The sequence below is a fragment of the Panthera tigris genome, chromosome C1 (assembly GCF_018350195.1).
Source record: "Panthera tigris isolate Pti1 chromosome C1, P.tigris_Pti1_mat1.1, whole genome shotgun sequence".
Lineage (NCBI taxonomy): Eukaryota > Metazoa > Chordata > Mammalia > Carnivora > Felidae > Panthera > Panthera tigris.
In genome coordinates, this window is record NC_056667.1 from 131,822,695 (window position 1) to 131,837,043 (window position 14,349).

General features: G+C 36.1%; 1 protein-coding gene across 1 annotated transcript in view; it reads right to left on the reverse strand.

The window, feature by feature from the left end:
• Window positions 1-14,349, reverse strand: part of LRP1B (LDL receptor related protein 1B) — a 1,866,249-nt gene that overhangs the window by 1,506,368 nt on the left and 345,532 nt on the right. The window contains exon 2 of the mRNA XM_042994392.1: window positions 10,558-10,680. Within this exon, the coding sequence (XP_042850326.1) occupies window positions 10,558-10,680 (123 nt within the window). The remainder of the gene's footprint in view (window positions 1-10,557; window positions 10,681-14,349) is intronic.

The following is a 14,349-nucleotide window of genomic DNA, read 5'->3' on the forward strand; positions in this document are numbered from 1 at the left end:
AGCATGTTTTAACATGCTCAGTTTATGGTAGTTTTTTACACAGCAATAGAAAATTAGTAAGTATTTCCTCATAATATACATAGTTATGCTCGATATGTATTTTCAAATTAGTATGTGGGGTTTGTAGGTGTGAGCAATAAAGTTTAAGAGAATATTAATTATTTTTCCAGGTTCAAATTGTTCATATGCACACACAAAATTTTATATACATGCATATATCAATGTTAATGATTTGTATGCCTTGTATATGATTAACTTTTTAAAATGCTTAACCTTTCATAATGATTAACCAAGTAACATATACATATTTTTAAAATGTTTTTTATAACATTTATTCATTTTTGAGACAGAGAGAGAGAAAGACAGAGCATGAATGGGGGAAGGTCAGAGACGGAGAGGAAGACACAGAATCTGAAACAGGCTCCAGTCTCTGAGCTGTCAGCACAGAGCCCGACGCGGGGCTCGAACTCATGGACCGCGAGATCATGACCTGAGCCGAAGTCGGACGCCCAACCGACTGAGCCACCCAGGCTCCCCGAAGTAACATATACATATTTAAACAAAACCTTTTTAGTTGGAATAATAAATGAGCAAAATTTTCTCTCCAATTGTGAGTATACCTATCTTTCATATTTAGCATATTGATCTTGTGATTCCCAACATCTACCACAGGATCTGTCACATAGAAGTCACTCAATTAAAATTTGTTATGTGTAAATTGAAGAGCGAAACAATTGGAGTATATATAGGAAGACTGTGGGGTATAATGGAGTATGTACAGGAGGTTGTGTTGTGGGACAGAAAGCATGCTGACTTGAATATAATGCAAGATGAGCCTGCATGAAAATTTTGCCTCCACTAAGAGGGAATCCTAGAGGCATCTATTTAACTTCTCTCAGCTTCATTTTCCTATCTAGAAGTCTGTATAGCATGGTACAGTGTTCAATTGTAGTTCTATCACTTAATTGCTTTAAGACCTCTGACAAATAACTTCCCTCATGATTTATTTTCTTTATCTATAAAAGAAGACCATAGTTAGTATCACAGGCAGGGCCACCATTAGCTCATATAGTGTCATCACACAAATTAGAAAATGTTCCCCCCTCTTTCTGAGATAATTCATTTCCTTTTGTGGGAATATATGTACAACCATGCTGACTGTGATATTTATGTTACCCAGGTGCCCTGTTCGATGTGAACAACTGTACCTGATGTCCTGTTCAGGGTTGTTGTCAGAATCAAAAAAGAGTCCATACAAGGCTCATGGCACAGAATCTGGCTCATACTGATTATTCCTTTTGTGTCAATAATCATCATTATCACATTTATCCAAACATCATCTTCCTTAGTATAGATATAGTAGCATATAACCAGAGTAGAGAACTATATTAGCATAGGCTAAAGCCTTAGCACATGGTAGGACATGCATAAATGGCCACCCCTAGTAAATACCTTGAACACAGTAGTTCCTCAGTAAATAGCTGCTGAGTGATTGGATGGTTTTAGTTTTCTTAAAGAAAATGAACCTATATATTACGAGAATTCTGGTCTGGTGCCAAAATTGTCTTCAGTATTTAAATGAAAATACATAGTATGCCATTTATTTAAAAACTTGAATTGTCTAATATGTGCAAATTTGGAAGTAAAATATAACAAAATTCCCCGAAGGTCCATGTGGAGAAAGCATCTCTTTTTACTGTCAAATTTTGGAGCAACTCTTAATTCATAAACATTTGAAAAAAATAAATCTGTAATAATTATATACTGACTTTTGGGGCACCTGGGTGGCTCAGTCGGTTGAGAGTCCGACTTCAGCTCAGGTCATGATCTCACGGTCCGCGAGTTCGAGCACCGCGTCGGGCTCTGTGCTGACAGCTCAGAGCCTGGAGCCCTCTTCGGATTCTGTGTCTCCCCCTCTCTCTGCCCCTCCCCTGCTCATGCTCTGTGTCTGTCTATCTCAAAAATAAATAAAAACATTTAAAAATTTTAATTATATACTGATTTTTATCAAAAATATTTTTTCAGGGGCTCCTGGGTGGCTCAGTTGTTTTAAGTGTCCAATTCTTGATTTCAGCTCAGGTCATGATCTCAACTGGGCCTCATGTTGGGCTCCACTCTTACAGCATGCAGCCTGCTTATGATTCTCTCTCCCTCTCTATCTTGCCCCTCCCCGACATGTGTGTGCACAATCTCTCTCTGAAAATAAATATTTTATATGTATACATATTTTTTCATTTGCTTAATAATAGCATTTACAGTTAAATTAGGCTATAGTATTATAAACACTACTGTAGAAATGGGCCCTTTATTCCATCAGAAACTGACTGTCTTCAATGTTAACCAGTGAATAATTCCAGCAAACTCTTTCCTTCCAAGGCATCTTCCCCCCCTCCACCCAATAAACAAAGAAACAAACAAACAACAAACCCTGCATGCAACCTGAGTAGATGTTATAAGCCACATTCACTAAACTGGTATCCTCTCACCTAAACCCTCTTTAGTCTATCCATCTTCTCAAGAACTTAACTCTTTTGTGAGCAATTTATCTCATCCCCTAAATCAGGAAAGCTAATGTTACAAAGATTTTAATTAAAAAAAATTCAACACAAAGTTAATTATACTGCCTGAATCTGAACAGGGCCTATATAGCAATTAGCCAAATGATGACACTCTTTGTCCTGCTGAAAATTCCCTAGGCATATTATAGTTGGGGTTCATATCTCACTTTCAGGAAAGGATGATGGAAGATGTGGGGAAAGGGAGAGAAAAAGAATGGCACTGCCATTAAAATAAGTTCTTAGAACACAGCATCCTTTAGTGCTTCATTTAACAAAATATGTCATTTTAGAAGCACTTCTGAGTGAAAGTCAAATGTAAATTTTATACACTGACTATAAAGAATAAAACGTCCTCCGGGAAGAAATTTGCTCACCCATGAAAGGTAGAAAGCCTTCATCCTCAACCCCAAATGCTAGATTAGTTGTGGATAAATGATGGATTGAATAGTTTCTAAGAAGACTCCTTGTTCAGCCTTCAGCTTTGTCCCTATAGAGCTCTGAAAGAGCATTTGTTTACAGTACATCATCCCTTAAGCCAAGGAGATTTTATCAGAGTTGTCTGTGGAATTCATCTATTTTGTTTTACCCTCTTTATTTTACAACATTTCAAAGTTTGCATTCCCTATAGTTTCCAGTCTAGGCTGAGGGACATGAGTCGCTTTTTATCCTTTGACCTGTGATCTAGGATCAGAAAACCAACAAGCAGTAACTCCTTGAGTCAAAAAGTGAGGCTTTTTTTCAATGCTGGTCTTGCTCTGCCTGTGTGAACTATAGTGCACTCAGTTTCACTCACCTATGCCTCCAATCAAGCTTTCTTAAAATTGCAGAGGCTGACTTTCAGAGATCCATTAGTACATTGTGGAGCAGAATGAAGAGAAACGTCACCCTCCACCCATCCCCACTGTGCTAGGAAAAAGAACCAACATTAGACAGGCTCTTTCAACTCAAAATTACACTTTTTCCCCACCTTTCTGTCACCCCTCCATATCAACTCTTAAGTGGGAGTCTTTTTATTATTAAAGAAGGGTCAATGTTTTTGGCCTCTCCAATGCTAAAGAGAAGACTGTAAGAATAAAATGAAGAGCAAAACAAAAAGAATTGGAAGAGACATAAACTGTCCTCATGGGTCTCATATGCTTTCCATTTAATCTGTAAGATCATTTCAGCTTCTCTACCTAACGAAAAGCTTAGCTGTGTGGCTCCCATATATTAGCTCATTGCAAAGTGACCTCTAAATCACTATTACTTAGAAACAAGCACCACACTTCCATTCATTTTATTGTTCCTATACTCTAGTTTCAGTGCCCTATTCTACTATATATTTTTAAAGGGCAGGATCTGTTTGCTAATAACCTCCCACTTGAATTTCATTTTATTTCTCTGACCTCTGTCAAAGAAAGAAAATTTAGAAGGAAACCATAAAAGGATTCCCACCTTATATCCTAGGGGAAAGGCCATTGTATAAATATAAGAAGTTCATTAATATCATCCTATCTAAATAAAGGTTAAAAATCGCATACACTAGAAACACAATAGAAGAAATGGTCAACTCACGCAGAGGCCCATCTGACCCTAATAACTCACAGTTATTTTCATTTTTCATAAATGCTTCTATTCCTACTACCCAGAAGACTTGTTATTTTTACTACATTATTCAATTAGAACTGATCACTCCCAAAGTCAGCATGATATAACCCTGTTGGGAGCTTTCTGTGTTTTTCAAATGACATCATATATTTAAATTAGGTGGTTTTAGGAGCCCTGCTATGAGTTGGATCCTTCTTTACCTCAGTATTTCAAAAAAATAAGGCAACTTCAAAGAAATATAAATTCTGCATTCACCAATAACTGCCAATGTATAGGAGTACAGAGGACCATAAATTCAATTTCTTCCTTTCTTAAAATGAGATAACCTCTACCTTTCAGGACTGTAGTGTTGATTAAATATGATTATTCACTAATGTGTTTTTTAGCCATGTATTTTAACTTTAGTCAATTAGTTAACGTGATGTTTTTGGAAGAGTTCCTAGAAAAAGCCACCTGTCCCAAAATAATCTTGATACAAAATCTGTCCTAATGTTTGTGTGTAATATACCTAATTATTAAAAACTGTTAACAACTTAACGTGAATGAGTGTATGTGGTAAATTAATCCTATTCCTAGTCACACCCTTAAAGAATAAAACTGATTTTCTGTAAAAGCAAGAGAGGGGGCAGTAAAGATGTTCTATCAAAAGCCCCGCAGGATAAGGCGCTTGCTCACTCAGAGCTCTGAGCATCTGAAAAGCAGGGTGAGGTGTGCAATGAAGAGTCTTACTATGCAACAGACATTATTTTAAGCACTTTACTGTGGGGCAGGTACTATCATGTCCATTGTTCAGATGAGGTGATGAAAGCCTAGAAAGGTTAAGTCAGCTGCCAGAGAGCAAAGATATTCAGAGAGGAACTGGCTTTACAGCCAAGCAGTTGGGATTCAGAAGTCCTGATCATGCACTGTGCCTTCCTCTCCCCCTTCCCGTGCAGTGGATGGAGAGAAGGAAGGGGGTGAAAGGACACAGTGGCACATGCTGCCTGGTGCCTCCGCCTACCCAATAGCTGTGCTCCCCTTTTCCTTTAATAGCAGAGCCACTAATTCTATTTTGGAGAGCAATGGGCCCCATTGAAAATACTCATTGCCCCATACCTCATATGTTCACTTCTGGCCAAGGACATCTAAGCAGAAATCCACTGAGTTTGTTTTTTGTTAAACAGAGAGACTCAACTAGCACTTGCCTTTTCCCTTTCCCTTTTCCCTTCTGACTGCCTGAAATGAAATTATCTACTGGCAGAGTTCAAGTCGTCTGCGTTGCCTGTGAGACTGACATCTCCATGCTAAGGATGGCAGAGCAGAAAGTGGAGCTATCATATCAATCCTAAGTGGTGCACTTTTGCAACTTTTTTATATGGGAACAACAAACCCCTAGCTGGTTAAGTTATTGTTTCTGTTTCATTGTAAATGCAATCTTAACCAAAAAGGTGATTATGCAAAAGTAGAAGAAAGAACCCATCATTTGTGGATGGCACTATATTGCCCGAGTCTGGCTCCATATGGTAGTGGGTACACACCGAGCTCTGTGCCACATACTTCTATGGGGAAGGGGTATCCTGTCCCCTGTGGCAGCAGTACCTGGCACAGAACCACTACCACAGTGGAAAGTGGATATGGTTCAGTTCTGACACTGCAATAGGGGGTGGCAAACTACAGCCCGCTGGCCAAATCCCACCTGAGTCCTGTGTTGTATAAACTGTAAGCTGAGAAAGTTTTTTGGTTTTGTTTGCCATTTTAAATAAAGTGTTTTGCAAAGAAACAAACAAAAAACAGAGAAGAACATGCAGTTTTAATCACATGGGACACAAAACCTAAAATATTTACCATCTAGTCCTTTACAGAAAAAGTTTGCATCAAGATAGAGTCAATTATCACAACTGTCAAGGTTGCAAATCTTACCGTCCTCTAAGGACTTTTTTTTTTTAATGTTTATTTTTGAGAGAGCACAAGCCAGGGAGGGACAGAGAGAGGGGACAGAGGATCTGAAGTGGGCTTTTGCTGACAGCAACCAGTCCCACATGGGGCTTGATCTATGAATTGTGAGATCATGACCTAAGCCGAAGTTGGTTGCTTAACGAACTGAGTCACCAAGGTACCCCATGGCCATTTTTATTCTCTTTTGTTGGACAGTGAGTCATTACATCCAAAGCATGATATGTAATTGAAGGACACAGTACATGATTTTCTGAAGAACGACAGTGTAGGGCAATAGGGAAGGAAAAGAAGCAGCAGAACTAATACCTTCCTGACTTAAAAAGGAAAGATCAAGTTTTAAGTACATTAACATCAGATTGGCAGAAAACATCATACATCAGCTGAAGCTAATTGTTGGAAGGAAGTATCATTAAGCACTCAACAGAAAATCCTAGAAGGAATTAAATTTTGAATACCTCAGAATAAAAGTGCCTTTCAAGAAGACTTCCCTGCCACAGGTGGTGCTAAGCTTTCATTCCACAAATAAACATTACCACCATTCACTTAAATCCTCCTAACACATGACGCCAGACTAACTGGATTGAAAGCACTGAGTTGAAAGATGGTGATTTTCCTGATTTTCTATTCTCATTGCCTCATAGGACCTAAAGATGATTAGCCATTTAGACACTTGAAAAATTACTTCAAATAATGTAGAGAAATAAGGAGTTTCATTTTTAATCGAAGGCTAAAGAATCACTTCTGACATTCAACGTAAGGGTATAAATTATTAAATTTCTCCAATTTCATATTTAAGAAAACTCATCTCAACATGCAATCAGCTTAGTGGTAAATCAACCTCACACAAAAGTTTATGGGGGAGTTCTTTGTTTTTTTTTCACTGTGAAGTCTTGACTCTCACCTCATGGATACTAGAGAATGTCCCTAGAACCTGGGCCTAAACACACACAGAAGAGGAATATATATGCATGTTAACCTCTCAGATCCCCAAATATATAAATTTCATGTAAGTTCAAAATTTCTTGTTTTTCTGTATGTGCATTTATGTTCAAAGCATTTCAATCATTGGCATTTCACAAGTAATTCCTGTCTTCCCCCCCCCCCCCCCCCGCCGAAAATACTCATTTTTTATCCCTATAGAATGGTGTCCTTGCAGAGATTTCCCACTATCATTATAAATTTGGTGCTATATTGCTCTTCTTATCATTTTAAAGGCTAAGTGGATTTAGGAAAAATAAGTGTATAGCAATAGCTGTTTTCATCTAATATTTTGTAGATACAACACACTTTGTCTTCAAATCAAAGATGGTAACACGCTTTTGTCCATACAGTGAGCACAAAATTACCCTTCCTAAAAATCAGTCTTCAAGGTTTTCGATTTCTGGTATTTATCTTTCACAATGAATGGATGCATCCATATAATTATAAAATTATGCAATTATTTTATGTAGATTAGTGATGACTGCATATGAATGTCATAAAACAACACATTACAAAGCACTATGATTAGGGAAAATGTAATTGTGAACATCTGGATTGAGAAGTTTAAATTTGAAAAAGTCTCATATTTTTCATAAAGCTTTTTCCCTTGCTTGTCCGTATTTCAATGGGTACTGACTGAATCCATTTATCTGGACTAGGCTAATTTAATGTAGATCCAAAAATGTTTTCCAGATCGAGTGCCCAGGTAGAAAAATAGCCATATCTCTGTTTTTGTTATGTAACTACAATAATAGTTTTAGCATCTCCTTTAAGGATATTCAGCAATTTTGATGTTAAAAGATAGAGTAAGAATGGCCAAAGTGAAGAAACATTTTTAAACAGAATTCATCAAATTTTATTGGAGAAGAAAATAACTATACTGCCAAGAATATCTTGAGCAGGTATGAAATTGCATGTTAAAAATATTGTAAGAAAGCAGACAGTCTATCTCTATTTCTAATTAACCACATGTAATTTCTAACGTACAGCCTCAGGCCTCAAGCCCCTAATCTCTGTGAATGAAGGACCTACCTTTTCCTAAGCCCCAGGTGCTGTCTACTTTATGGGCAGGGTGGGCATTCAAATATTTAACAACACTGTGGTAGATACACAAACTATTCACAGCAAATGCCCAATCAATCGCAGTGGATGCTGGCTGGCAAACTCAGGTCGAGTCCATTGGTATGGCCCTAATGGGTATCAGCCATGTTCCTAGAAGTGTGGACTGGGCATGGGAGGGGGAGAAGAATATTTGCCATCCATCCACTTTGACATTCACTGCAAGGTCTCTTTACTCTCTGGACTTTAGTTGTGACCACACAGATCCTTGCTACTTCTCTATACCACAAAGTTTCTCCAGTATGAATCTCCTATCGAATTCCCTCTTTAGCACAAAAAGAACATCATTATTCTCTATTCTTCACCAGCATAAAGAAAACTCTTGCCCTTATAGGTTCTCCTTCCATTTCTTCTCAGTTGCTTTTGCATTGTGCCTGGTACACAGTTCCATGGAAATTTCCCCTCAACTTGGCCTTCCTGCATACACATTTCAAAGAGCTATCTCACATCTCTGTCATTTTTCCCATCAGCAATTTTGCAGAATAAACAAGGCAGAAACAAAAGATTCCAGTACCAAAACTCAAAACTCTAACTTTTTATTTTGATTGTGCCATGGCAACCATCCCTTGCAGCTAAGAAGGAGACTACTCCTAGATGGTACTTATATAGGGGAGGGTCCCACTACTTATATATTTCATGGCCAGTACATTTATTTATTATGGTTGTCTTTTCTCATTACTATGCTATCTGTGCCCATAAGCATAATATTGAGATTTGTTCTTCTTTTTCATTTTATTATAACAACTTCATTATAACATAATTCACATACCATACAATTCACCCATTTTAATATGTACAAGTCAATGATTTTAAATGTATTAACAGTGTTGTGCAACCATGACTGTGATCTAACTTGAGAATAGTTTCACCTTTGGAAGAGATCCCATACTCATTAGCAATCATTCTTCATTGCCTTCAACGCCACCTGGACTTGAGAAACTACTTTCTGTTTCTATGAATTTGCCTATTTGAGATCTTCCATGTGAATGAAATCATAAAATACCTGGCCTTTTGTGACTCGCTTCTCTTCTTAAGCATAATGTGTTAAAGGTTTATCCATGTGGCATGTATAAGTATGTCATTACTTTTTTATTGCCAAATAATATTCTTTCGTATGGCTTTACTACATTTATTTATCCATTAGAGTTTTTTCCCATTAACCTACTTTTTTTGTTTGTTTTATCATGCCTTGAAACTTTTCTATGCTATAGAGTGTCTAGTAAAGGTTTTCTGAATTACACTGGTGAAAATTACAAATGTAGTAGTAAACAACTACAACCTCTTCCTATAGAAGCAGTGATCTGTTCAAAGAGCAATTAATGCAAATATTCAAGAACCCATATGCTGAGAAATTTTAAAAACACTAGCAAACATAAAGAAAATGAATAAGCATTGCCTCTGCTTTCTAATGGCAAGATTGTCATCAAAACTTATATTGGCACTGCCTGCAAGACTTGTAAACAAGTAAATAAAAATGGAAAATGGAACCAATAATTGTTATCTCTTACAATATCAAGCACTAAGGATGATGGATTTTTTTTTCTCACTTCAACCCAACAGCATTACGTAGTTGCTTTGAGAATACTGATAAGCTGGCCCACCTGGTTGTCAGGGGACAGGGGGTGCACAAACTAGAAGTGCTAGAAATATCAATAGCAAAATTAGAGGAGCATTCATATACTATATGATAGTCAGTATTAAAAAAAAAAGTATAGCAGATTTAGCTGTGGTCCTATTATTTATAATTTTGCTATAGGGGCATTTTTCATGCATGCAAAGCCCTCAGTGGACTCCCAAGTTAGATACAGTGGTACTATTACAACTGAGATCCATGTGTATGAAGAGCTTCTGAATCTAATATTATAAAGGCAAAGATACTCACTGTAGGGATGAATAAAAATCATTTCAGTCTTTCTGTTTCAAAAGAAAGCATGTCCAATAATTTGTGTAGTGCCCCAAAATATTAACAGAGATAATATGGAAGCTCAACTTGGTTACTTTACCATTCTTTCTCTATGTTCTTCTGTCTCAAAATGAGTGAAATATATTATGGGAGAGGGTCTTATTCCCTTTTAGTGCTCTGTTTTAAATGTTTTTTCCTCTCAAGTTATATTTTTTTCTAGTAGTAACACAATCACATTGAAATAATTAACCTTGCATTTTCTTCCCTTCGAAAATTAATGCACAGTACAAAACTGCATTTTATGCTCTCATTCACATAGTCATTTTAAAGAAAACACAAAGAAAAGGTTTCAAGTTTCTTAGGCTATTTGGGGGGAAAAAGAATCAACTAGAACAGCAGTCATCCGTGAAAACAACTGACATTTAGTTTCACATGTAAGGTAAAGCTGAATGGCATGAGAACCTTTCTACTCACAGGTATCTAAAGATTCGTCTGAATCATCAGGGCAGTCAGGGTCCCCATCACACAGCCAGCTCTGGGAGACACAAGTCACATGATCGTGGCAAAGAAATTCACCAGGATCACACAACTGCTGATCTGAAAATGAAAATGTTTCGAAATAAAATATGAATGATCTGAACGTGAACACGAGAGCAGTACAAAGATGAAATGTGGGAAAGCAATACATAAAAGGTATATGAGTGTGATCCACATTTTCTCTTCAGGAGCAAAACTAAACCAAGTATTTGTCTTAATTTTGGCCACTTGGCTCAAGCACACATTTTTGATAGAAGTGACTATGTTGTGGTCTCACACATTCTGTTCTGAAAATAGTTAAGAATTCTGTTTGTGTTTATGACTAGAGGTTTGGTCATATTGGATAAGACATATGGCTATCACAGTCAGTGGGTTTTATAGAAGATATTGATCCAAACCAGAAGTCCTGAGTACAGAAATTTTAGTTTCCTCCTCTGCTCTAAGAGAAAGAAAAATCAGTAATAAAAATTAAATATTGTACTTAAACTCCATCTCTGAGAATTCAGTTCCGAATCATCCATCCTGATACTGGGGATTCATGTCAGTTGAATACCCAATATCATAATATTTCTTTTCTTTTCTTTTTTCTTTTTCTTTTTCTTCTCTTTCCTTTTTTTGCTACAACTTCCCATATGACAGCTTCTGCTACCGGACCGCAAACTTCTGTAAAGCTTTGCTCTAATTTGGGTTTCTACAATTGGTTGTATCCAAAAATTACATTATTTTCCTTCCATAGCTTCAGAATATTTAGGATCTGTAGTCTTTCTTCAAGTCCTAGTAAATTTATTATATGTCTTGCTTTGTTTTTGTTTCTGTTTTTTTTTTTTGCAATATACTTACTTACACACTGTGAATCCACTCAATATAATATTTACTTTTTTACATATTTTAAATGTCTGAAATAGGAATGTTTCTTACAATTGATAATCTCTGAATGTGAAAGAGTGTTAGGAACATCTTAACCATTTGATATCACTTATACTTTTGTTTATGTATATACAGGAATGATTCAAAATTTTAAAAATCTATCAATAAGTAGGTCTTTCAATATGTTATCAAATAAAAATTCTAACTGATATGAAAGCATTAGACCATAACTTCACTGACATTTTTCCCCTAGTAATATACAAAATGATGGTGCATTTTCCACACAATGGTTGGATAAAATATGGTATATCTTTCCTTTCTCTCCCTCCCAACCCCCACATAATTTTCAATAAATATACATTACAAACATACACAAACATACACACATCTTTAACCAATGGATGTGGTATATAATTAAATTTTTCCCGTTCTCATACTATAGATATTTCCTGAAAGTCCTTATTGTTTTATCTTACCATATTATATTTTTCAACAAATCTACCGTCAATATCACACTTATTACCACTGTTATCATAACTTGTTTTTTTAAGATTAACTTAATTGAGCATACTCTGTATTTAGCTCGAACTGTTGCTACAAAAATGTAGAAGTCACGATCTTTGGCTTTGAGGATCCAGCAGACTACTTGGGCCAACAGTTCCCGGAGGAAAAAAGTACTTAGTGTATACAAAAAGTTGCCAAATAAATGATATAGAAAATGACTGCTAAAAGAGACCACACATAGAAATGGAGACAAAAGCAAAGAACAGTTTGAAGATGTACTTTAAAAATGGGTAGGACTTGAATAAATAGAGAGTAAATACAAGATATTCCAGACAAGGAGTAGAGTAAAAGTATGTCCAAGGCACTAATCACTTTTTCTTTAAAAACAAAAAAATTTATTTATGTATTTATTTATTTATTTACATCCAAGTTAGTTAGCATAGTTAGCAACAAGTGTCTTCCTTAATGCCCCTTACCCATTTAGCCCACCCCCCCACCCCCAACCCCTCCAGCAACCCTCAGTTTGTTTTCTGTATTTAAGAGCCTCATATGTTTTGTTCCCCTCTCTGTTTTTATACTACTTTTCCTTCCCTTCCCTTATGTTCATCTGTTTTGTATCTTAAACTCCACATATGAGTGAAGTCATATATATGATATTTGTCTTTCTCTGACTAATTTTGCTTAGCCTAATACCCTCTAGTTCCATCCACGTGGTTGCAAATGGGAAGGTTTCATTCTTTTTGATTGTAAGGCACTAATTATTAAAATCCATTTGAAACAAAAACAATTGCTAAAATTGGAATGACATTCAGGTTATAAAACTGTTGTTGTTGTTTTTTCCCCCACCATATGTATAAGTACGTTCCAAAGCTAGAGGAGGAGAATATATGTTTTGCTTTAGACTACCCCATAACTTTTATATAGGAAAAGAGCATGGGATAAAATTCACATTGTTTTGCTTATAGAAAAAGATACCACATAATTTGTAATCAAACTGGGAGAGTTCTGAAGATTAAGGAAGGCTTATTAAGAATTATACTGGGAAACAGGTATAAACCAAATTTCTTCCAGAAAAATCAGAATGGATGTTCTTTGTACCTATAGCTACTCTGCATTTGATTTATGATCTTGAGATGCTAGACTGTTTCCCACTTTCTTTCCTCCCAAACTATAACAAATTGCTATGAGAATAAGGGAAAAGAGATGGTGCCTTGCTAAATGCCATTGTATAATTCCTGACTCAGTAAATAATCAATAAGTACTTATTGAAAGTATAAAGAAACAAAAAAGAGCCATAAAGAACTATTTAGGGTGTTGGAAATAGTATCTCAAAACATAGGTCAGAGTCAGTAATGAAGGACTTTGATTATCATAGGAAATGTTTTGTAGATAATTTGAAGTCATACAAAAGTACTTAAGAAAGGCTATTTATGATAATATATGCGACAAAGTCATCTGTCAGGACACTCTTGCAATTGTCTAGAGAAAAGCTCCAGATGATTGGACTAAAGTACTGGGAACTAAAATGGAGACTCTGCTCCAAGTGATGTAAGAATTAATAACTGGTGACCAAATGGTTGAAAGGCTCAAATATATTTCCAAGTGAATAGCCTCAAAAATTAACTGGATGGAATCTCAAAACCAAAATAAAACATATGGATATTAACAAAAAAAGTAATGTACACATGGCCCTGGTCATGCAGGCAGTGGGATAATAATAATAGGTATAACAGAGGGAATAATAAGTATTTTACAGGGTTTTGTTTTTTTTTTTTTACCTCAAAAGCACTTCCATTCTCCCCTCCTCCAATCTTAATTTTTTCATTCATTTACTTAGTCAACAATCACTAATGAGTTTCTACTATGCTCTAGGCACTGAAGATAACTTTTTTTTAAGTAGAAATCCTTGGCATCATGAAGCTTATATTAATAGTGGCAGGATAGAAACAAAAACAAAATAAATGAGTTATGTGTATAATACATAAGAAGATAAAACTTTATGGAGAAAAATAAAACAGAGAAGGGGATTAAGAATTGGAGGCTGGGGATATGGATGTACAATTTTAAATAAGGTGGTCAGAGAATACATCGCAGACAATGACATTTGAAGTGAAGGGGAGGGTGACATCCATTTGAATAAAAGGTAATGTAGTAAGAGTCATATACTATGGACCTGAGGCAGGAGGGTGTCCAGTAAAATTTAAGGAATACTGAGGAAGTCAGAATAGCTGGAGAAAAAGAGAGAGTAGAAAGAGTTGGGGCAAGGAATCAGTATATACAGGGTTGAGGAGGACACAGGAAAGCTTGATTTTTATTAAAAGTCAAGACGACAAACCATTGGAAGGTTCTGAATAAAGA